This window comes from Sciurus carolinensis, chromosome 4, assembly GCF_902686445.1.
Source record: "Sciurus carolinensis chromosome 4, mSciCar1.2, whole genome shotgun sequence".
NCBI lineage: Eukaryota > Metazoa > Chordata > Mammalia > Rodentia > Sciuridae > Sciurus > Sciurus carolinensis.
In genome coordinates, this window is record NC_062216.1 from 85,712,543 (window position 1) to 85,736,605 (window position 24,063).

At 35.3% G+C, this 24,063-nt stretch overlaps 1 protein-coding gene across 1 annotated transcript in view; it reads right to left on the minus strand.

The window, feature by feature from the left end:
* Plcz1 (phospholipase C zeta 1) overlaps window positions 1-24,063 on the minus strand; it is a gene marked incomplete at its 5' end in the record, with an annotated part of 53,707 nt that overhangs the window by 16,616 nt on the left and 13,028 nt on the right. Inside the window, 7 exons of the mRNA XM_047549731.1 lie at window positions 4,349-4,518; window positions 5,574-5,690; window positions 8,767-8,923; window positions 10,525-10,770; window positions 12,041-12,190; window positions 17,723-17,867; window positions 22,036-22,237. Of these exons, the coding sequence (XP_047405687.1) occupies window positions 4,349-4,518; window positions 5,574-5,690; window positions 8,767-8,923; window positions 10,525-10,770; window positions 12,041-12,190; window positions 17,723-17,867; window positions 22,036-22,237 (1,187 nt within the window). The remainder of the gene's footprint in view (window positions 1-4,348; window positions 4,519-5,573; window positions 5,691-8,766; window positions 8,924-10,524; window positions 10,771-12,040; window positions 12,191-17,722; window positions 17,868-22,035; window positions 22,238-24,063) is intronic.

A 24,063-nucleotide genomic window follows, 5' to 3' on the forward strand; every position in this document is an offset into this window, starting at 1 on the left:
CTAAGATTCCATCTCACCCCAATTAGAATGGCAATTATCAAGAATACAAGCAACAATAGGTGTTGGAGAGGATGTGGGGAAAAAGGTACACTCATACATGGCTGGTTGGGCTGCAAATTAGTGCAGCCACTCTGGAAAGCAGTGTGGAGATTCCTTAGAAAACTTGGAATGGACCTACCATTTGACCCAGCTATCCCACTCCCCAGTCTATACCCAAAGGACTTAAAATCAGTATACTACAGAGATACAGCCACAACAATGTTCATAGTTGCTCAGTTCACAATACCCAGATTGTGGAACCAACCTAGATGTCCTTCACTTGATGAATGGATAAAAAACTGTGGTATATATATATACAATGGAATATTACTCAGCCATAAAGAATGATAAAATTAAGGCATTTGCAGGCAAATGGATGAAACTGGAGAATATCATGCTAAGTGAGATAAGCCAATCTCAAAAAACCAGAGGACGAATGATATCGCTAATAAGTAGATGATGACACATAATGGGGGGTGGGAGGGGTTAGTGTTAGGGTTAGAGTTAGGTTTAGGGAGGGGGGCAAGAATGGAGGAAGGAAGGACTGTATAGAGGGAAAAGAGGGGTGGGAGGGGTGGAGGGGAAGAAAAAAAATAACAGAATGAATCAAAAACTATTACCCTAGGTAAATGTATGGTATGCCTCTACTTCATGTACAAACAGAGAAACAAGATGTATCCCATTTGTTTACAATAAAAACTAATTAAAAAAAAAAGATTAAACCAGTAATGTTGAATGCCTACATGGAGAACATAAGAAAGCTAATAGTAATATCATCCCTCTGATTCCCAGGTCATGTTCTATACAATGTGTGCAAGTCACACAGCCACGGCTGGGAGAAGCACTAGCTCTGCCTGTCTCACTCTGAGACTCTTCAGAATACAAGTGTTTCAGTTAGCTTGTTCATTGCTGTAACCAAAAGACTGAAAGGAACAATGTAGAGAAGGGGCAGTTTATTTTGGCTCATGGTTTCAGAGGTTGTTCCTGATCAACCAACCCCATAGCTCTGGACCCGAGCTGAGGCAGAACATTATGGCAGCATGGTATAGTGAAGGAAAGCAATTGGGACATGGAAATCAAGAGGCATCAGAATTCCTCTCACCAAGGACAAAATACAATCACCAAAAGCACATTCCCAGCAGTCTTCTTTCCTCCAGTCATACTCTACCTACCTATAGTCACTGCCCAGTTAATCCATATCAGTGGGTTAATCCACTGATCAGATTACACCTCTCATAATCTAATCATTTCACCTCCAAACATTCTTGCATTGTCTCATATATGAATTTTTGGGGGACATCACACATTCAACCATAACAACTAGCATGTGGCATTTGTAAGTAACTGTGCACAAAAACTACCTTCCACATTCTCTTTCTGATAAATGGGTACTTATGTTCTCTTACTATTCTCAACAAGAAAAAGAAATCATTCATTCAGTTAACTTACATGTATTGATCATAGGTTTTGTGTTAGTTACTGAAAATAACTTTGAACAAAACACAATTCTTATCCTTAAAGAATCCACAGGTAAGTGGGGGAAAAGGTTAAATAACAAGTCAATAAATGATTATAATACAGTGTGATGTGTGCTTTAGTATGTGCATGCATAGGGCATGATGGAAAAATAGAGGGAAAATACACACGCAGCTACAACCAGCCAAGGAAAAACTTTCAAAAAAAAGTGATTACTAAGTTTTGGAAAATGAGTCAGAATGCAATAGGAGGTAAAGGATGGAAGAAAATTTCAGTCAGAAGAAAAAGCATATGCAACATAGAGGTGGATCATGGTCAGAGAAGGATCCTACTTCCAAATAAGTGTGGAATAAGGTTAAGGCTAGAAGGGGTGAAAAAATAGGGATAGAGAAGTAGGTCAAGGCCTGAGAGGGAAAGCAATCAGTAAGCAAAAATAAATATGAAGTCTGCAGGTAAGATTAGCATTGTAGCCAAATCTCTCAGGTCAACTTGCAGAGGAAGCATCAAGAAAACTGAGACAGGATACCTGCAAATCCCTTAGGAAGCCAAAGAGACCCCATGATAGTGAAGTCCTGAAACAAGCCAACAGCAAAGGAAGTCAGACCAAGAGAATGGACAAGGGAGGCCATAGGCAGAATCAGCAGAATATAAAGATGAGGAAGATGTACACGATTGAGTAGTTCCTTCCCCTTTTCTAGTCTGAACTGACAGGATGAGTGGTACCATTCATGGATAAATAAATAAAATATCAAAAGTAGATTTAACCACGAAGGGATGTTCAGATTTTGAAATATTAAGTTTGACATACTGGTGACTAAATAGGTAAGGATACTAAATAAACTATTAAAATAAACTTAGATTCTAAAAATGAGATCGGATTAAAGATTTCAGTATTGTTGGTGGTTAAACCATGAATGTTTGTAAAAAAAAAATCAGAACAATATTTAGTTAGAAAGGAAAGTGAGACAGAATCCTTTAGGAAGTAGATTAAATTGAGAGAATGATCTTAGAGATACAGAAGAGAGATTTGTGTAGAATGGGAAGGGATCTTATAAGAGGCTGATTAACCTCTTCTCACTAGATCAACTATGTACAAAATGCAGAAAGGATGTCAATACTACAGTAACATTATAGAATAAGCTCAATGGTCAGTACTTTCCCAGATCCTAGGGAGAGTGTCAACTAATTTATTTTTGGCTGTATCCACTTCCTCTCCACCAGATGTTCCTATTTGAATGTCACAAAATCCTTGACAGCCAGGAGCAAAGTCAGCTCTGTCGGTCATGCACTGCTACCATGGCCACAATCATTTCAGTCCCATTCATCTTTACTGCACTCTCTTTCCATTTCAATTTCAGGAAAACAACTTTCAAAACTTCCATTGACAGCTGAGCTAAAACAGTCAGAGCCTGAAGGAGACGAGACTTGTCTCCCAAACACTGTGATATTAAGATGGAGGAAAGAGCTGAGATAGGAAGAGTCCTGGGAAAAGCACACTCAAGTTCAGTGTTTCAGGCCCTCTGACAGCCAGGTAACAAGGGACAGGAGCTCTTATCAGCCAGCAGAGCTGGTTGCACTAAGTGCAGCATGTACTAAGTAATAGAATGAGACACAATAAACCAATCCAGAAATAGAAATACCAGTGTCATGAAAATTCCAGAACAGGCTCTGATATGGTTCATGTAGTTCTAGGAACAAGTAGATAAATAGAAAGGAACCAAAGAGACTATACCTACCCAATTTATTTGCAAACAAGAGGTACCGTTATAGTTTAAAATAGGGTTGCTCAATTAAGTGGAGAAAAAATGCAAGTAGGGATTTTTCCAAAGATTCAGTGACATTTTTAAAAGTAAATAAACTTTACATTTAGGTTATAGAGAATAAGAAGGATGTTTAAAAAAATCCTTACTAATAGAAACAATAAATTTCAGACAACTGCTTTTGCTCTCAATGAAATTATACAGGATGTAATGAATCAAAAGATGAAAATGAATAAATAAGACTGGAGTATGAGGGGAGGGCACCGGTAGGATAGAGACATTAAGAAGGAAGCAGGGCTGGGGATATAGCCCTGGTAGAGTGCTTTCCTCACAAGCACAAGGTCCTGGGTTCAATCCCCAGCACTGCAAAAAGCAAAAAGAAGGAAGCAGTATGAGGTAAATAACAACTGGGGAAGAGGGACTGATAGTGCAAGGGAAAAATTTGCATCGACATTTAAACTAATGAAGAATAAAATCAAAAGAGAGAACAAACGTTAAAAGCTCTCCCAAATGTGGAGGAGAGGGGAACATTCTAAAGCTGAAATAAATTAGTAGACATGGAGGACAGATACTAGAGAAAAACACACAGATACTCTAAGCAATCAAATCCTGTTCATAGACACAGGGGGAGAAAAAATGTCCTGAACTATAAAAGCCGAATTCTGGAGATTTATGTAAAGAAAAAAGCTCCCACAATTTCCTGGTAGAATTCTTTAAAGTTAAAGGAGGGGAAAAAGTAGTATGCCCACAAGGTCATCAGTAGGCTGAACTCAGACCTCTCTATAACAATGCTAAATGCTGAGATACAATGGAATAATATAATAGACCTCTGAGAAGAGAAGGTTCTGGCCTCAATACTTCTATTCACAGGCAGGTAATCATTCATGTAAAGATGCAATGGAAAGACATTTTTCAGATATGGAAAGATGTAGAAATATCACCCAATTATAGTACCTGCAATCATTAACAGAAGCTTAAAAGGCATTAAAGAAAACTAATGGAATTCAAAATATTAGCGTACACTAATTTATGTAATAATCAAAAAAAGTAAGAGAAAAAGTCATCAATCTTACCCTTATTGTAAGTGTAAATGGATTGCCGTCTTTTATTTTACTTGGGTGAAAGTTTGATTTAATATCTCTTAGGAAATAGGGTTTCAAAATATATCCAGAGCCACCATTATCCAAAAATTTCCCATTTTGCAGATCCATGGGCAAACCAGGAGTTTGGAAATTCAAGGCCACTGTGAGAAAGAAGTGTTTTGACATTGTCAGGCAATTGGGGGTACAGTTAAAAAAAACTTACTAAAATCTAATCAGATTATATTGCTTCAAATGTTCTAAGAACAAAACAAACATCACTAGCCTAATCATTTATGATTTTTAAACACTTTCCTCCTGCTGTGTCTATATTAATGTATGTTGGGGGGGTTGAGAAGTTTAATCTGTAAATTAAATTAGCTTTGAGTAAAGAAGTCAAAATGGTACACAGTGTAGATTACACGGTAAGCAATGCACATGTCAGGTAGCTTCCGGAAATATAAAATTTTTCTTAAATCAGTACTTTAAAAGCAGGAGGTGAAGATATCAACTGTATCACAGACATTCAGATCAAATAGGTGCTGTTGTCACATGAGGAGAAAGTGAGAAAGAAGATGATAATTGCTAAAATATAGAAGTACCTCAATGTAGTCTGCTAAGTAGCCACTGCATGCAGTAGCACCCCCAGGCCCCAGTCTCCCACTCTCCTGGAGCCCACCAGCCTTGCCACAGTTCATACAGGATGGGCTAACACTGGGCACTTTCCAAATGGCTAGTGCCAGTACTGCACCAGCTATTCCATTGGAATAGGAGAAACTTGTAAGGACACATAACCATGCTGTGCAATCCTACTCAATTTTCAAAACTATAAATATAGAAACTGTTACAAAGTTTAAGTGATAGAGGTCAGTTGATCTGAAGAGGACTCGAGCCTGACTTTCTGGCAAAGGAATTTGATCTTTTATGTTGTCTTCACGTCCATTTCAGTTTGCTACCTTCCTCCACCACATATGTCCCATAACTCCTCATGAATTTGACCTCCACGTCCCCAGTCGTCATCTAGATTTACCCTCTCCAACCCATTTAGGAATGACTTCAAGTCTTGAAGTTGTTGAGTCATCCTTTTGTACCTGACCCCAAAACCTCCATTGCACAAAATTATTCACAGGAAGCTTTTTTCATGTATTCTTCATTAATTCATAAAATTAATTCATTTCAACTTACTTTTGCAAACAACCTAATGTCATAAGTAACATACCCATTTGGCAACCTATATTCCAAAACTCTTGAGGATTAAAATTAGAAGAGTCTGCTCTTGTTGCTTTAGGATATATTCTGGTAATGAAACACCTGGTGTGAAAAATAAACTCATAGGCTAAAAAACAGAAAAATTGTTAAAACATCGTGAAAGATTTAAAATAAATAAAATAAGCTACTACTACTTCTATGTATTATATAATTCTGCAATAGTTTCAATAAAGTTGATACATATTTTCTTGGCAAATATATTAGTAATCCAGGAAGATCAAAATGAATCCTATGCCTTTATTTATAGTATAAATCATAGGTGTTGATTAATAATAATTTCATTGTACAATTTATGTAAACTGATAATTCACTTGAGGAAAAGCATGGATTAATTTCTATTTCTTTTTTTTCCAAATCCAAATTAACTTCATTTTATTATAGGAAGAATACATAAAATTTCCAAAATAAAATATATTCATTTTTTAAAACAAAAGTAGCATCTTTCCCCATTTTTTTTAACTTTGATTTTCACATTAGGATAGAATCACATGTTAAGTCATATGAAGCTATATAATTCTAGCTAAAGTAATTTGATTGAACATTTCACAAAATTGCAGGACTTAAAAAGACCCTCAAGTTATCTAGTTCAGCTCTCAGCCCCTCTACTCTAGCATCTTCTCCCAGATTCATTCAATCTTTTCTGTCCTTCACTAAAAATCTCACTACCACTCAATAATATTTATTTTTAATACCTTTCTTATAATGTCTATATACATTATTTTTTATTTATTTTCTATTTAAATTACTTGAGATTATTTAAAACTAACTTATACACTTTATCATTTAGAACTCCAGAAAATTTTTAAACATAGATTTCATGTTTCTCCAAGATTTTCTTCTTCAACTAATCGGATCCTGTTCCCATAACCATTCCTGCTAGTATGATGGCCAATCATGGAAGAAGTAGTAATTGTGCACGGCCCATTATATTTGCTAATGGAACTAGAACAAAATCATTCCTTCTCTCACCTTAAAAACTACTCTTTAGAAAGTAGAGTCAATTTTTAAATTACAGTTAATTTTTCATCAATACTTATTTTTGGAAGTTGCACTCTCCTTGAAAATTATTTTGAAACAATTCATGTATAAAATGTGCATGGGTGTATCACGCTCCCTTATCTAGTCTTAAGGAATGTCTGTCCTTAGCAAAACACATACCCTTCTGGGTCTTAATGTTTCCAATGTACAAAGTAATGTATGAATGGTCACTAAGGTTCCATTACATGATATGATTTTGTCACTTCTGAGATTTAACTTTAGATATCAAACATGATTTGATATTACAAATGCAGTTTGTGTTCTTTATAGAAATATAGAGAAATCAAATGAAAAAAGAAGAAATAAAATTATATATAATATCATCACTCAGTTAAGAACCATTTATATGGCTTGGTATATATCTTTCCATTCTATTCTATTTATATGCTAATTTTAAAACTGAATAATATTGTTTATTTCCTTTTACAAACTGCCTTTTTTGTTTATTAATGTGAGAATCATTCCATTTCAATAAACTTCATCTACCATATTCTTTTAATGTTTATTATATTTGAAATAATACTAGGTATCTTTGCTGTTAAAACCTTTGCCTGTTTCATTGATTATTTACTACTGACCTGGTGCAACAAAAGCTCAATATTCTCTGAAAGACAGCAATGCTGTACTTTATGGTTCTGCCCAGCACAATCCAATTCTTTCCAAAATTTTTGCAAGTGTTTAACATGATGAGATTCAAAGAATTCTAACTACTTTTACTATGCCCAGAGGTCTTGTCCTCATAAATAACAAAAGGTATCCAATAGTTTTGAAGGAACAAAGGCCAGTCAATAAAGCAAAACATTCTAAATCTCTTGACCATATCAGACAGTAAGAAATACATTTTACATGGCAATCAAATGCACACACACACAATTGTTTCATTAAACAGTGCTTATTCTTACTGCCTGCAATATTCTATTGTATTCTATCCTTCCATGTCATTTTGCACTATTCTACTCTACCCTATTATATTAACTGTAGTCCAGATCTATTATTGATTTTTGGTTATAACCCATTATTTTTTGTTTGTTTGTTTTTAAAGAAAAACAACACATATGGGGCTTAAAATATCCAGGGTCTTTCCAATAATCAGTTTGAAAATATGAACCAAAACATACTTCAAAATGCTGAGGCACCAGTAGCTACCCCAGTGAGGTCAACCAGTAAACATATTAGTGTACAATACCAAACAGGTTTTCTCAAGTCAGTTGCAGGTGCTGATTTTCCTGCTGCAGAGTTTCTACACAAGATGTTTGAGTGCAATTTTTCTGAGAAGGGTTTAGAGAGTCACCTGTTAACTGGTTACCTATCCCTTTGTCACATTTTCTCTCATATGAATCTAAAAAGAAGACAGTCTATTTCCCATTCTCCTTCCCAAGACTTGTTTTATCTCTGGTGTAACCAAACAGAACTCCCTCAGATTTAGAATTAGAAGGCAGTTAGAAAAAGATGCAGAGACAGGCGGGACCTCTGGAGGTGTGCGGTGGCAGTGCGCGCTGTACACAGCGATCCAGCAATCCAACTGGGGTGCCATCACCTCCCTCTCTTCTGAGACTCAGCCTCCAAGTCTGATGAACTCTACCTCTTCAATGCTGTTGTATTTATAAAGTTCCTCTGTCTCCGCTCTCACTGCCCAACCAAAAGCCTTCCTGATCTCCTTTCTGCCTGCAGTTTTGTCCTTCAGACGCCATCAGAGGTATCTTTCAGAAATACGCAGTGGGTCATGCATATCGGGAGGCTGCAGTCTCGCTCCTGCTCACCTTTGCTCCCAAGGCAAAGTCCAACTGGCTTAAAATGTGGCTCAGCCTGCCTCTGCAACCCTGTGACCCACTGCTGTGCCACATAAACCATTCACCAGAACCCCATCCACACAATTATCCACACCGGACATTTAATCAAAATTATATGACTTAAAAAGGTAAATAGCAGCTAAGTTTTGTAGAATAAAATTTAACATAACCTTCAGCATATATATAACCCCTCTCTAAACTATGTTAAATATATTGAAATCTTATGAGAATATAAATATGTAAATATCATTGATCCTTCTTAGCATATATATAACTGATTTAAATACCACATCGATTTGAATCATAAGCACTTACCTCTCATCTTTAAAAGTTTTCGGGCTTGTGTCTCCCCAATAGAATTATTTTCATTAAATTGCTGATATAGTCTTGAATGTTGAAAGCTTTTGAACTTCTCAGCTTTAGTGTAAATGACAAGATCGGATAAGGCCAAAGATATTCTCATCTTCCTGGTCTAAAAATAAAATGCAGTAATTTCACATTTCTACACTAATCATTTGAAAATTTCCTTTTCCAATAAAGAAAATATGCTTTCAAATAGATCATTTTCATCTTTTCATAGGATTACCTCCTCAAAAAGTATTTTAAGTCATGTGATGATTTTTACGACTATCATATTTAATGGTAATATCAGCTAGCCTAAATTTAAAATTCAAATTAGATAATAAATATTAAAGATAACAATAATTACTATTTTCTTATTCTCAAAGATGTTTATTCTCATGAATTTTACAAATTTAGAAGTTTTAGTCATCAGTAAGCATATCTCCAGTTTGACCTAACATTTTGGAATAGCATTTGCTCTTTTACAAACCAGGACCTATTTCCTCTATGTTTTTGTTAGCCACTCCCCAAGTTTTGAGGAAGAAAAATCCCCAGGAAACATCCTTTGTTCATGCTTGATCCATGTGTTTAAATAAGGATCATGCAGATTGGGCCTAGCTAGTAAGAGTTTTTCATACCCCTAGAATCAGTAATTGGTTCAGAGATGTGCACATAACCAGATTATAGTTGATGTACAAAATGAAATGTTGCCTACTCTGCTAAGGCATACATAGGCATTCTACTGCATTTGAATCTGAAAGGATATAAAGCTGAACTTTCACAATAGTCTTGCACAAATTCAGAGAAAGTGAGACCAAAGACGGAGAAAGAAATAAACTCCTGTTGCCCTTATTTGAGAGAGTATACCAAGGCATTCCTCAAATTAACAATCCTTTCCCTGAACTTGGCATTATGTGGGCCATTTAGCTAATTCTCATTTTAGTTAACCCAGTTGGACTGGTTTCAAGCCACATGCAAACTAGTGTAACTTCTTTTGATACATTAATATGTATACTTAAAACACTACATTTCATAAATATCTTCTTGTCTGTCTCTATGTGAGGGTGGAGAATTTGTGTGGTTTATCTTCATCTTTTGTAGTTTGCACAAGGCCTGTTATATAAGAGCTCATAAAAACTGTTGACTATAGTGAAATAAATTAGGAAGAGCTAACAGAAGAAATGATTTTTTTAATTTTTTAACTGCTTATTTATTTAATTTTTATTTTTTATTTTGTACAGCTGTGGTAATTGAACACAGGGCCTCATGCATGCCAGTAAAGCTCTCTACCACTGATCCACATCCCAGCTTCATATAACTCTTAAATTTTCTTTTCCATTGTCAATTTTTTCAAAGTATATTTTAAGAGATAGACCCAAGGTTTCATCTGTTGGGAAAAGATTCTTCATTCTGGGATCTTTCCAATTCTCCACCAATAAGAAATTAGAAGTTTTTCAGCTGGGCACAGTGCTGCATGGCTTTAATCCCAGTGGCACGGGAGGCTGAGGCAGGAGGATTGCAAGTTCAAAGCCAGCCTCAGCAATTTAGTGAGGTCCTAAAGCAACTCAGTAAGACCCTGTCTCTAAATAAAATACAAAATAATGCTGGGGATGTGGCTCAGTGGCCAACTGCTCCTGAGTCCAATCCTCAGTACCAAGAAAAAAAAAAAAAGAAAAAGAAATTAGAAATTTTTTCAGTCACTTGTAAGATTCTCATAAAACATCATGTCACCTTCTTTTTCTTGAAAAGTGTTGCTGCAAGTGCTTTTTTTATATCCGTTTCCTTTTCTTGATTGAGTCTTAACATAAAATTATCATATGATTCTACTTCTTTCAATTCTTCTTCTTCCTCCTCCTGCTCTGCTTCTTCTTCTTCCCATTCCTCCACCTTACCACGCTTATTAGAACCTTGTCTTGCACGAGTTTCCTTTATGCTTCCTATTTTCTTATTTTTAACTAATACTTTGAACTTCAGTGCCTGTAGAAAGAGTGCAAAAGAGAGACACAATCACACATTTACAAGTAAGTTTGCATTGTAACAGCCATGGCAACGTGTTTCTCCTATTTTCATGAGAAAGAAATAAAATCTCCCTAATGATTAAGGATGCTGAGGAGTTTTTTGTATGCCTGTTGGCTATTTTTATGCCTTATTTGGAGATACATCCACGCAGGCTTTTTGCTTGTTTTTTCATGAGACTCTTACTCTAGTATTGAGTTATATGTATTCTTTATAAATTTTGGATATTAACTTCTTATCTGATATATGGTTGCAAATATTTTCCCCCAGTAGTTAGGCTGCCATTTCATTTTGTTGGTTGTTTCCTTTACTGTGCAAAAGTTTATTTACTTACTTTTATTATTTATTTATTTACTTTTTCTTTTATGGTCTTTTGGTATAATATCCACCATAGTGAGATAGGTAAGGGCCCCATCTGATTGTTGCTGAGGGAAGAGGCCAGCTGAAGACTGAAATAAGTCCACTAGACTTATTCCACCTGAGCAGGTGGAAGAGGAAGCCAGACTGGAAAGGTGGGAAGAGGGTGAGAATATGGAAATCTGTGTGGGAAAGTGAACAATCAAATACACAGCTGGAAAGGAAGTGAAATCCTAAGGGCAGAGGAAGGGTGTTTTCTCCAATCAAATACTTGAATATGCTCAAATTCAGATGGCAAGACATCCTAGAGAAAGAAACTGAAGAGAACAGATTATAAACTGGAATCTGCTCCTCAACTGTTGAAATGGCTCAGTGGTAGAGCGCTTGCCTAGCATGTGTGAGGCACTGGGTTTGATTCTCAGCACCACATATAAATGAATAAAATAAAGGTACATCAACAACTAAATATATATATATTATATATATATAATTTTAATAAAAGAAATATTGGGTATATATTGTTTATTTCCTGGACTTTTTTGCCTCTTTTTTAGATTTTGCCCACAAAACATATCAAACTCCTAGGGTATATTAATTGTCTTGAAATTGTAGGCCCATGAAGAAAGACATGAAATCAAAATGTGGGTTTTACATGTATCTCTGTACATTTTCTTTATTTATGTATTCTCTTTATTCACTTCCATATTCATGTTTCCCAGGCAACACTTGCAAAAACACACCTCTGCAAATAATCAAAACTAAGCATTTTCATTTTCATTGGTCTCTAACCTTGTCTCAAGAGCCAATATGAGAGTGACATGGTTTGTTGGTTAGGGGATCACTCCTAACCTGAGCTTCTTAGATAAAATGTTACCTCTGGTGAAGGTAGTTTGTCCACAAAATCGTCAAGCATATCAGAAAGCAGGGAATCTCCAAAAGTAGTCTGCAAAATGTCTGCCATCACCTCTTGCTGGGGAGGGGAGCAGTGGTTTTCTAAGGACAGCACCACTGGGTACTGAGATGTCTAAAAAATTAACCATTACTATGATTATTAATCAGAACTTTTAAACAAGTTTAATACAATTAATATGAGCACTTTATTTTAAAACTCACTTCTAATGTTCAGTACTCTTGCACCATAATTAAGTATTCTTTAAAGTACTTTTACATTTGAAAAGACAGAACCATTGAATCTGTATGAAAAGGAAAATTATTACATTTGCACCATAAGTATAGGAAAAATTCAAAACACCAATCAATAGGTCCTTGTTTGAATTAATTATACCATATCTATATAAAGAGATGAAATAGACCATTAATAAGGTAGAGTTACATACACTATTATTATAAAAAGTTATCTATAATGCAGTCTTATAAAGAAAAACACATTGCCTGCTACAGTTCAGATGTTGAATGTCCACTCATGTGTTAGAGGCTTGGTCCCATATTGGCACTATCAGAAGGTAAAGAAATCCTTAGGAAGTGGGGGCTAGTTGAGGTCATCCAGGTACCAAGGACATGTCCTTAAAGAAGATAGTGGATCACCTCTTCTTTTTTCTCTTTCATGTGCTGACTGTGCTGCTACAGCTCCCACAAAACTTAGAATATACATATTATATACATATAATATAGATATTATATATTTCTTTTTTGTTGTTGTTTGAGGGATTAAACCCAGGGGTGCTTAACCACTGAACCATATCCCAGTCATTTTATATATATATATTTTGAGACTGGGTCTCATTGAGTTACTTAGGGCCGGGCTAAGTTATTGAGGTTGGCTTTGAACTCATGATCCTCCTTGCCTCAGCCTCCCAAGCTGCTAGGATTACAGGCATGCACCACCATGCCTGGCATATATATACAGATATATATATATATGCCAGTAACTAGACCCAAGGTTATTCTTAGCAATAATTACAAGTACTTTTAATTTATTTTTTTCTCTTTCCCAAATTAATGGTGACTATATTGAATGGGAAGTCCAACCTTCCAAGATTAACAAATTGAATCACTATGTTCAACTGAGAAGTCTCATTGAGACCTTGCTTTTCAAAGCCTTTTTAAAATCTCAAATTTTTTCATAAATTTTATTTGCATATTTAAGGTATATAACAAGTTGAGGGATACATACAGATAGTAGAGAGTTGGTATGGAGAAACAAATTAGCATATCCATCTTCTCACATTGTTAACCAATTTTTTATGTTTTTGTGACAAGAGCAGCCAAAATCTATTCATTTACCATGAATCCCAATAACAGTACAGTTTTCTTCCTGTAATCCTCACAGTATGCATTTTATGTCTAGACTTTTCATCCTACATATCTATGACTCTGTATCCTCTGACCTACGTTTTCTTATTCCGTCCCCAATCCCATCCCTGGTAACCATGCTGCTTTTTTTCTCTATCTCTGTACAGCTGAATTTGTTAAGACTCTCCCTATCAGTGAGATTATGTAAAATCTTTATTTCACTTTCTGACTTATTTCACTTAGTATAATGTCCTGCAGGTTCATCCATGTTGTGGGACGATCCCATTCTTTTTCAGGACTAAATAATATCTCATTGCATATACATACCAGTTTATTTATCTGTTCATGAACTGACCAACACTTATATTGTATCTGTATCTTGGCTACTGTAAATAATACTGCAAAGAACATGGGAGTGCAGATTGCTTTATAAGGTGGTGATTTCATTTCCTTTTGGAATATATGTCCAGAAGAGATTTCTGGGTCATATTATAGTTCTACTTTTCATTTCTTTGGAAATACCCATGCTATTTTCCATGGCAGATGCACCAATCTGTACCAACAGTATATAGGAGCTCTCTTTACATCCTCACCAACATTTGCTACCCTTTGACTTTTTAATAAAAGTCATCCTAACATGTGAAGCAATGTCCCACTGTTGTTGGGACTTGTATTTCCCAGATGATTAATGATGCTGAGCACCTTTTTGCATGCATGTTGGCCATTTTTATGCCTTGTCTGGAGATATGTTTTTTTGCTTGTTGTTTAATGGGACTATTTGTTTTTCCATATTGAGTTATATGTATTCTTGGATAATTTTGGATATTAACCTCTTATCTGATAAACTGCAAATACTTCCTCCCAGTCTGTAGTCTGTCATTTCATTTTGTTGGTTGTTTCCTTCTCTGTGCAGAAATTTTTAAATTTTAAATAAAGTACCATTATTTACTCTTTCTTTTATGGCCTCAACTTTTGGTATAATACCTCCCAAAATTATTGTCAAGGACAATGTCCAGGATTTCTCCCCTTTTTTTTTTTTTTCCTCTCTTTGGATGTTTTGTTCTCTTTGGGTAGCGTTTCTAATCTTATATTTAGGTATTTTATCATTTTAAGTTGATTTTTGTAAATGCTGTAAAATAAAGGTCTGATTTCATTCTTTCACATGTGGAACTCTATTGAAGAGAGTACCCCTTCCCCATTTTGTCCTCTTGACACCCTCGTCAATAATTAGTTGACTCTGTGTGTTTGGATTTATTTCTGTGCTCTTTGTTCTATTCCATGGGTCTATGTGTCTATTTTTATGCCAGAACCATACTGTTTTAATTATTATATTTTGAAATGTAATTTTAAATGAGGAAGTGTTATACCTCCATCTCTGTTTTTTCTTTCTCAGAACAGTTTTTGCCGCTTGTGGTCTTTTCAGGTTCCAAATAAGTTTAGGATTTTTTTCTGTTTTGGAGGAAAAAGTCATTAGGATTTTGGCAGGGGATGCATTGAATCTACATATTGTTTGAGTACCAAGTACATTTTAGCAATATTAATTCTTTCAGTCAATCAACATGGACTATCTTTCCATTTGGGTCTTCCTCAATTTCTTTAAGCGATATTTTGTAGTTTTGAGTATACAGATATTTCACTTCCTTCATTAAATTTATTCCTAGTTATTTTTTGTTTTTGGTTTTGGTTTTGGTTTTTTTTTTTTTTTTTTTTTTTTTTTTTACAGTGTTGGGAATCGAACCCAGGGCCTTGCACTTGACAGACAAGCACTCTACGAACTAAGCTATATCCCCAGCACCCTCCTACTTATTTTTTATTACTATCAAAAATGGAATTTTTAAATTTCTTTTTCAGTTATGTCATTATTTGTGTATAAAATGCTGTTGATTTTTTACATTGATTCTGTATCATGTAAATTTATTGAATTCATTTATTAGCTCTAAGTTTTTGCTTCATGGAATCTTTGCATTTCTTTACATGTTGTCATCTACAAATAGAGATAATTTTACTTCTTCCCTTCTTTTTCTTGTCTAATTGCTCATCTCTTTTTCTTTGGTCTTGGAAGTTACAGGCTTCCCATCCTTGCAAGGACTTTGAATTTTAAAATGGTCTCTGTCTCCTTTTATTTCTTCTGTTACTCACACTGAATTAAATGAGGAATACAGTCATGCAAATATTTTGGAAGAGTATTTCCTATAAAGGGAATAGCAAGTGCAGAGGCTTTGAGATGTGTCTGAAAAGGCTAAGGAATGAATATGGAATAGAGTAGCAAGAGAGTTGAAAAAGGTTACAGAAAACCAGTCATGCAGGGCCTTGTGAGTCATAGTATGGATTTTAGCTTTTATTTTATTTTTTACAGTTAAATAGCAGGTTCTTTTTCTTTCTTTTTTCATTAGTGTTTTATAATCACACATAATAGTGAGATTCATTATGCCTTACTTGAATATGCACATAGCATACTTTGCTCAACCTGAGAAGGGAGATAACATGATCTGATTTGCTAGAAAGTCCTTCTGACTTAATGTGTTGAGATGAGAGTGCAGGGAAGGAAGAAGAGAAGCAGACACACTAAGAAGAGGCTATTGTGGTAGTCCGGGTGATGGGTGCTGGTGGTTTATCAAGACAATGACAGTTACTATGAAAAGGAGTCAAGTTCAGAATATATTTCGAAAGTACAGCCATGAAGAACTGATTGAGGGGTCTGAAAGAAGTAGGGAGAACTAGAGTTGACAATAATGATTTTGGCTGGAGCATCTGAAAGGTGCTCTAGGAAGGTAATGGGAAGAGCAGGACTGAGGTATAGAGAAACTTCAGAGCTCAATTTTAAATATATATAGTTCAAGAAGCCCACTCAATATCCAAGAGGAAATGTCACATAGGTGATTGGATATTGGTGACTGGATATTGGTGTTAGTTTAACAGCAAAGTTACAGTAGAGACATGAATTTATGAAGGAGGGCAGGGAAGGGGAGGTACTACTAACCAAATTATGTTATGTGCATGTACAAATATGTCACAATGAATCCCACTAATATGTATAAATATAATACAAAATTTAAAAATTTTTAAAAACCTAATTTACAAAAAGAAAAAAATTAGAAATCATCAGAAATTAGTTAGAAGAATCAATGCAATACTATCGATGTTTTTATATCAACATAGAAATTATTATTTGATATTTATATCTTAAGAACATTTTATATTCTTTTAATATATAATGGAGCAATTGAAAGAAGTTTGTGATTTTTAAGTTTATGTTTACAGATTATTTAATTCATTGACAGGAAGTTTTTTGTTCATAAAATTTGTAAGTTTAATTTACTAGATATACATTGTTTAAGTACCGAGGAAGATATCGTTAAATCTTTTTGATTGCACTACAATGGTAGTGCAATTGAAGTTCTTACGAAAGTAATCAGTTATGTTAAGTTTACAAAATAATTTTAAATGTGGGAAGGTTCATAATTAGGCAAGTTTGTAAATAGGACCAAGTGTTACTCAAAACCCCTTAAAGTGGAAGGATGGCTAAATCTGTCCAATTTATACACCAGGATTTGAAAGGTGAATTTAGTTCTATAAAGAAGTAGATCTTTGCCAGGATCTAACTGCTATAATCCCAGCAACTTGAGAGACTGATGCAGGAGCATGGTGAATTCAAAATCAACCTCAGAAACTTAGCAAGACCCTGTTTCAAAATAAAAAATAAAAAGGGTTGGGGAAGTGGCTCAGTGGTTAAGTACCCTGGGTTCAATACCTGGTACCAAAAAAAAAAAAAAAAAAAAAAAAACCTAGATCTTTAAATCTGTAACTTTAATTAATTGAATATAAAATATAAATTTAAAATCTTCTGAACATTTTTTGCTATTGCCATTACAGTCATAGTAATGTCATAAATATTGTCACTAATTGTGATAATGCATTATTCACACATTTTATTTGTCTTGAAAATAAAATAGCTAAATATTGGTAAAAATATTTGCTATTATCAGGATCAGTATTTTTCAAACTTTTGGGGGCAAAACCCACAGTGAAAATGTATTTTACATTGTAACACAATCCATATACACACATACTTCCACAAACAGAATTAAACAAAAAATTCTATAAAACGTGTGCCTTATAGCCTGTTTCATTTTGATAAGTCTACCTTTGGCTATATACCACATGGATTTTATTGCCTGTTAACTGATAATAAGCCACAATTTAAAATATCACATATCTAAACTAAGGCCAAGCATTACATAAGGATTTTTAAACAAGTTGGTTCTGTCGAAATAACCACAATTTAACAAAGATACGCACATACCATGAATGCATATTTGTGAATCGCCTGGACAACAGTTTTAAACAGAAGCTTGCTAGTGAGGGTGTAACCGTGGTATACAACGGGCTCATTCTGTGATCCATCCCAGCAGTCAATTTCCAGACAACGGCATCCTTTCACCAGGGCACTAGTGAGACGTAAGAAAGACACAGTGTCATTCCTGGACCCTTAACGATGTGTGTGGGGGTGTGTGGGGGGTGTGTAGTGTCAACATATTCAAAAGACTATTCTTTATTTCACAGTAAATGCTCAAATTAATTCACAATATGGACAAGTTTTGAGTCTCTAGAAATTTACATCCTGAAGGAAGAACACACTACCTGTGTGCTCCAACTTGGTATCTGCTCCTTTCTAGTCAACTGATTTGGTTTTGCTCTCCATTCAAGGCTTAGTTTACTATAGGAAAGAAGATGCCTGCCTCCGTAGTTGTAGGTATAAAACATTCCTGTTTCCGACCCAAACAATTTCGCTTATGGTGATATTTACTGTTAGATGTAATATCATTGACATGCAATAATGTTCAAATCCATCTCTGAATCATACAATACATTAGTAATGTTTATTTGATTTTCTCTTCATATCAGGTTTTGGGGAAGGGGATATAGAGTGGAAAGAGAAGGAAAAAAGAGAGAGAGAGACACCATCACAATACTTTCCCCCTGGAGAGGATGTTGGCTGGAGGGAGTGGAAAACAGAGAACTTGACAGCTCAGTAAATAACCTGCAAGTTCTTAACCATTTTATGTAAGGCCATCTCCAATTGTAATCCAAGTAAGAGCTGGGGAAAATTTAAATGTATGCAAAGGAAACCTGAATACCTGCTGATCTATGTCTATTTGACTCATGATTTCACTGGGAGGAAATTTTGAACTGACAGCCTCAGAATATGCCAAGTTCTCAGCTCTATCCAATGTGAGGAAATTTATATTTCCACTTCTTCTAATGTCTTAAGCTGGATTTCATTTTTCCACCTCTCAAATAAATCTCAGTTTCTTGATCTAGACATAAATTCTCTTAGGTTTATAAGTTGGTCGTAACCACTGGGTTTGAATGAATTTTCAATGTTCTTCCTGTAAAGAGGAACATGACAAAATGCTATAACACACACACTTTTATTTACACAGTGTCTGTTGGAGCCGATTGCATTCAGATTCTCCCCCCACTTAATAATAATGAATATACACAAATAGAGAGGTCTCAAAATCTTCACTGCCGACACAGAGCAGGTCATTGTATGCTATTTTGAAACAGGTTAGTTTTTGCCAGAGTTCACCAAAATTTATTAATTTATTTTTTAAATGCTCTCATTGATTCCAGATATATATTTGGGCATACACACACAGTTGCATTGAACTTTTCTCTTGTTTTTTGTGGGCACAGTCCAACATGGGGCTAAATGCCAACCATGGTGCCAGCAGCACCAACCCAGTAAGATGATTAGTGCTGTGGACTCAGAATTCTGAAATCTCTACCTATTCTTAATATTCTAAGTTCCACAAGATCAGTTTCACAATAACTGTTTGACCTATAACCATTAATATTTATTGTGCTCATATTAGAAAAGAATGTGACCCATAGAATGTGAGAAGAGAAGGGGAAGGCAGACAAGATAGATTCAAGATATAGTCTTGGAAAAGACAGACCTGAATCAAATGAGGGCTGACTTGAAACACCAGGATCTTAGAACCGATGCTTATCTACTAGGGAAGAGGTTAAAGAAGCTCCCTTGCCACACAGAGAACTATCTTCCCGTAGAAACCCACGTTGGCACCTATTTTCCACGGGGCATTTTAAATCAACCCCCTGTCTATAGTCCCCTCATTCTTAGATGACTTTGCCTCCCTAGAGATGCTTGGAAATGTCTACAAACTAGAGATGTTGGGGAGGTTTCAAACTGTCATCAAGCAGGTAGAGAAAGGCCAGGGATGTTGCTAAACATTCTTACAATGTACAGAGTAACCCCTGACATCAAAGAACCATCTGATGCAAAATGTAAGGAGTTGAGAAAACCTGCCCTGAGTCATGAAGGCCTGGAGAGGGGAGTGTGGTCCAAGCACCAAGTGCCTAAATGAACCAGTAGTTTTTCCAAACAGAAGCACAGAGCACCAAATAATCTATGAGCAAATGTAACTTTAAGATCTAGTGCTTCTTTAGGATCATATTCAGTCCCTTTCTAAGGAAATGACTCAAACAGTACTTAGGTAGGAGTGCAGCTGAGAAAAGAGAAAGCAATTATGACACTAAGACAATGTGCTAAATTCAGGGGTCGGGGGATGAGACCTTCTGTTCCCTTGGGAATAACATAGATGAAAGACAGAACCCAAGGAGGCAGGGCGTTGGAGAAAAAGAATTTGTGAATCTTATCTTATTCAGAGCTTTCACCCACATAAAATATAAAATTAAATGATCATTGAACGCTTTCTGAGGTTTTGGGGGTTCTTCTTTTTTTAAACACACAGGTTTACTCAGGCATGTGGAGATGCCCTACGATGTGAAACTTCTGAGTTTGCTGTCCACTTGTCCTTGTTGAAGGAATGAAACTAGAACACTTTATAAGAATCATCTGAATCATTAATGTTTCCACAGGCAAATAAGGTGGCCACCTAATTTGGGGTATAAGTCCTAGACTGGGCTACTTTTTGCAGAATTTTAAATGCACACATTTCTTGGCAGGTAGATTCATTTGTGTATGATTTAGATTTTTTAATTAGAAAATAAGCAATGTTTATTTGTAAAGTTTCTTCATTTCCATGAAAGGATGTTTGCTTCACCCTCCTCTTGGTTGATTATCAAATTAAATTGTCTTGCCCTTTTCATCAATATAAAGAATCTGTCCCCTGGGGTGCTGCCAGGGAACAATCTTTATATCTCTACCAGCAGGATAATCTCCAGTCTGTAATCATAACTACTCAGGAGGCTGAGGCAGGTGGATCCTAAATTCAAGGTCAGTCTGGGTAACTTAATGAGACCCTGTCTCAAAATAAAACATAAATAGGCTGGCAATCTAGCTCTGTGGTAGAGCATCTCACTCAGCAATGAGCTGTGCTCTCTCAAGCTTCCCTTCAGTCAACGTATCCTCGAACACTTGGCTGTTGGCCAAAAATAGCTTCTCTCCCTCCTGCCTCCCTTCAACACAGCAGCCTTGTTGCTTTACCTTCCCCAAACATATTCAGTCATGTACCACCATCTCAGCTGCTGCCTCCTGAGTTCACCATCTACATTTCATCATCACCTGGATTACCACAAGACCTTCCCAAATCACCTTCAACCTCCCCTCCTGCCCCATCAGTCCTTCCTCCACAGTGTCAAAGTGTGACATGATCTTAAGGGAAATCCCCCTCCGGTGGCTTCCAACTACAGCTAGAATAAACCCATTCTCCTTTCCATGGTCAGTAGGACCTTCATAACCCCAGCCTGTCCACCTCCTCAAACTCATGTCCCTTCATCCACCATTTACTCATTTGCGGCCACACTTGCTGTCTCCCTCTCTTTTGAACATGTCAAGCACTTTTCATTTCTTCTGTTTAATGTGACTTTCCTCGTATCTTTCCAGGACTCCCCTCTTTATCATCATGAAAGCTAATTGAAACTCTTCCCAACCACTTCATCTAAAGTCTTGCCCTCTAACCCTCTATCATGTTGCTCTTGCTCACTTTCTCCATGACTCACTGGTTCCTGAAGATATCTTTTTACCTGCTTTTATCTGTCTATAGTCATACACAGATGAGTGTAGAAGCTTTGAAAATTTTGTCCACCATCTCTACTGGCAGACTAAACTGAAGTCCAACATTAGCAGTAGGATACATTGTAGTATGTAAAATTGGAGATGCAGCATGGATTACTTTTAATCTATGAAAATTATTTGACATATAAATCCACAAAAACCATTGTCTATGAATGCCAAGTAACATAATTTACTGCATTATGTGTTCCCTTTTCTTACAGCATTGTGACCTGATGTCTGGGAATTAATGTTTGCCATCTTTGTTAAACTCTAGTAAGTTCTGACTAATCAAGTACAATAAGAAGTCATGTGTTCCTATAAGAAGTATTCAAATTGTTCAGGAAACTTCAGAGGCACCATAACCAGGGAGAACAGTTCGGGCAAGACTAGAAGGAAAGTATAAGAAACTAACACTTACAATAAATTATGTTGTCACTTCATCCAAAGGTTGGATCATCAAATAAAACCTGCATAGCCTGCTTTTTACTCTGCGCTCTTGCCAAATGAGACAGATACTACCAGGAGCTTCCAAGTGTTTTGAATATAACAGGCTTAAAAATCAAAATAAGTACCTTACATATCCCCAAAGGTCACTTGGTCCCAGTAATTGATCGGATATCAAATATGTGTTATGTGAAGATGAAATAAAATAATCCTTTAATGGATGATTCATATCTTGATAAACTTTTGTACACTGCTGCTTCAATAGTAGACATTCAGATGAATTCATGAACCTTATAAAACCTTCAAATGACATCTGTCGTGCTTTCTTAACTATTAAAAATAAGAAAAAAGGATGAAAAAAATACCATTAGCAACATAAAACATTACATCTCACATAAATTTATTTGGTAGAACATCTTTTTAAAAATATTCATTTAGAATTAATTTAATGCTATTTCTAATTTTCCTTTGGAAACAAATTTTTCTAGCGAATACCTTTAGTTCTTCCATGTTGATGTTCAATATTTTACTATCTCAGTTCTTTTGCATTTTAAAAATAAACACAAGTACATCTATCATAGATCAGTGAGTATCTACAAGCTACACATCTGAGTACCAAGCACCCAGGTCAAAGGATAGAACATTCCAATACCCTGAAACCTGTGTTCAACAACCTTCCCAGTCACCACCTCCACTGATCTAGCCTCTAGCTCATAGATTATTTTGCTCTGGTTTTTATATTTTATATGAATGAACTCATACAGTGTGTATTTTATGCCAGCTTTCTTTTCTTCAACATTATGTTTTTTAAATTTATTGCTTTAATTCAAATTGTTATACAGAGTTCATTTTCATTACTCTATAATATTCCATTGTGTAAGTATGCTGTAATGTATTTACCTATTATAATCTTGATGAACATTTAGACAATTTTCTGTGTGGGGCTACACAAATAGCACTACTATAAACAACCAGAAAGTGAATTTTGGTACAAATTTGTATACATATCTGTTTCATGCATGCCTAAGAATAGAATCGCTGGTTTTACATATGATCAGCTACAGAAAATTATCTCTGAACTTTTTATACTCAATATAATATGTACCAAAATTATCTATTTAAGCAGAACATGAACTCTGGAACCAGACAGTATGGTTTCAAATCCACTTACTTGTTATATGACCTTGAACTTGTTAATTTCTCTGTATCCATGCAATGGGGATAATCAGAGAACCTACCCCTACATATTAGCTCTATAAATGTCAGTTGCTATTGCTGGCATTCATAGCTCAGTTTAGCTCAAAAGAAAAGCTGAAATGAATATTCACTTAAGACTAGAGTGTGATCCTTGGCCAAGAAGTTTATTTCTAGGAATTTATCCTACAAATGTAGAGACTCAAAGATCAATGTGCAAGCATGCTCACATCAACATTATTTATAAAAGCACAATAGGAGAAAACAAATTAAAGCTCAAAATAAGGTACAATAGTAAGTAACCATTAAAAATAATGTATCATAAAAATATACAGTGACATAAGTAAATGTTTATGACATCATAAAAGTGAAAAGGCCAGCTTTCAAAATGCTATTACCATTTTATTTAGGAAAAAACTAGATGAAATACATTAAAATTTTATAGGTATGCAAACTCTCTATTTCAAAGCATGTAAATTTAGGAATGTGGTAGCATACAGAACAAATGTATCACATTTTGTATCAGTTATGATTTGCATAAATTTATTATTTTTCCCTGTTTAATCAGCAGTCAATGACTTATAACTCTTTTCAACTAGACAACAACTAAGTAAATATCTTTCATAATAGAATAGAAGATAAGCTCATTTTTTTGTCCATAAAAATCACTAGATTAAAAAATAAAAATAAAAAATAAATAAAAATTTAAAACAAAATTACCAGATAGAAATGAGAACTATTCTCATGGATCTTTTAAAAACCTCATTTGGTATATATCACATATCAATGGGCATGATATTGAGAAGCTTGACAGCATTGGGAACTATAAGATCATAATTCAAATTGATTTTAATAAGACTAAAGTGATCAATAATCATGTAAATAAAATGCAAGGTGTTGGATGTGTATGCAAGTATCTAACACAGTCTAATTAAACTCTAAAGATAAAAAGGACCAACAAT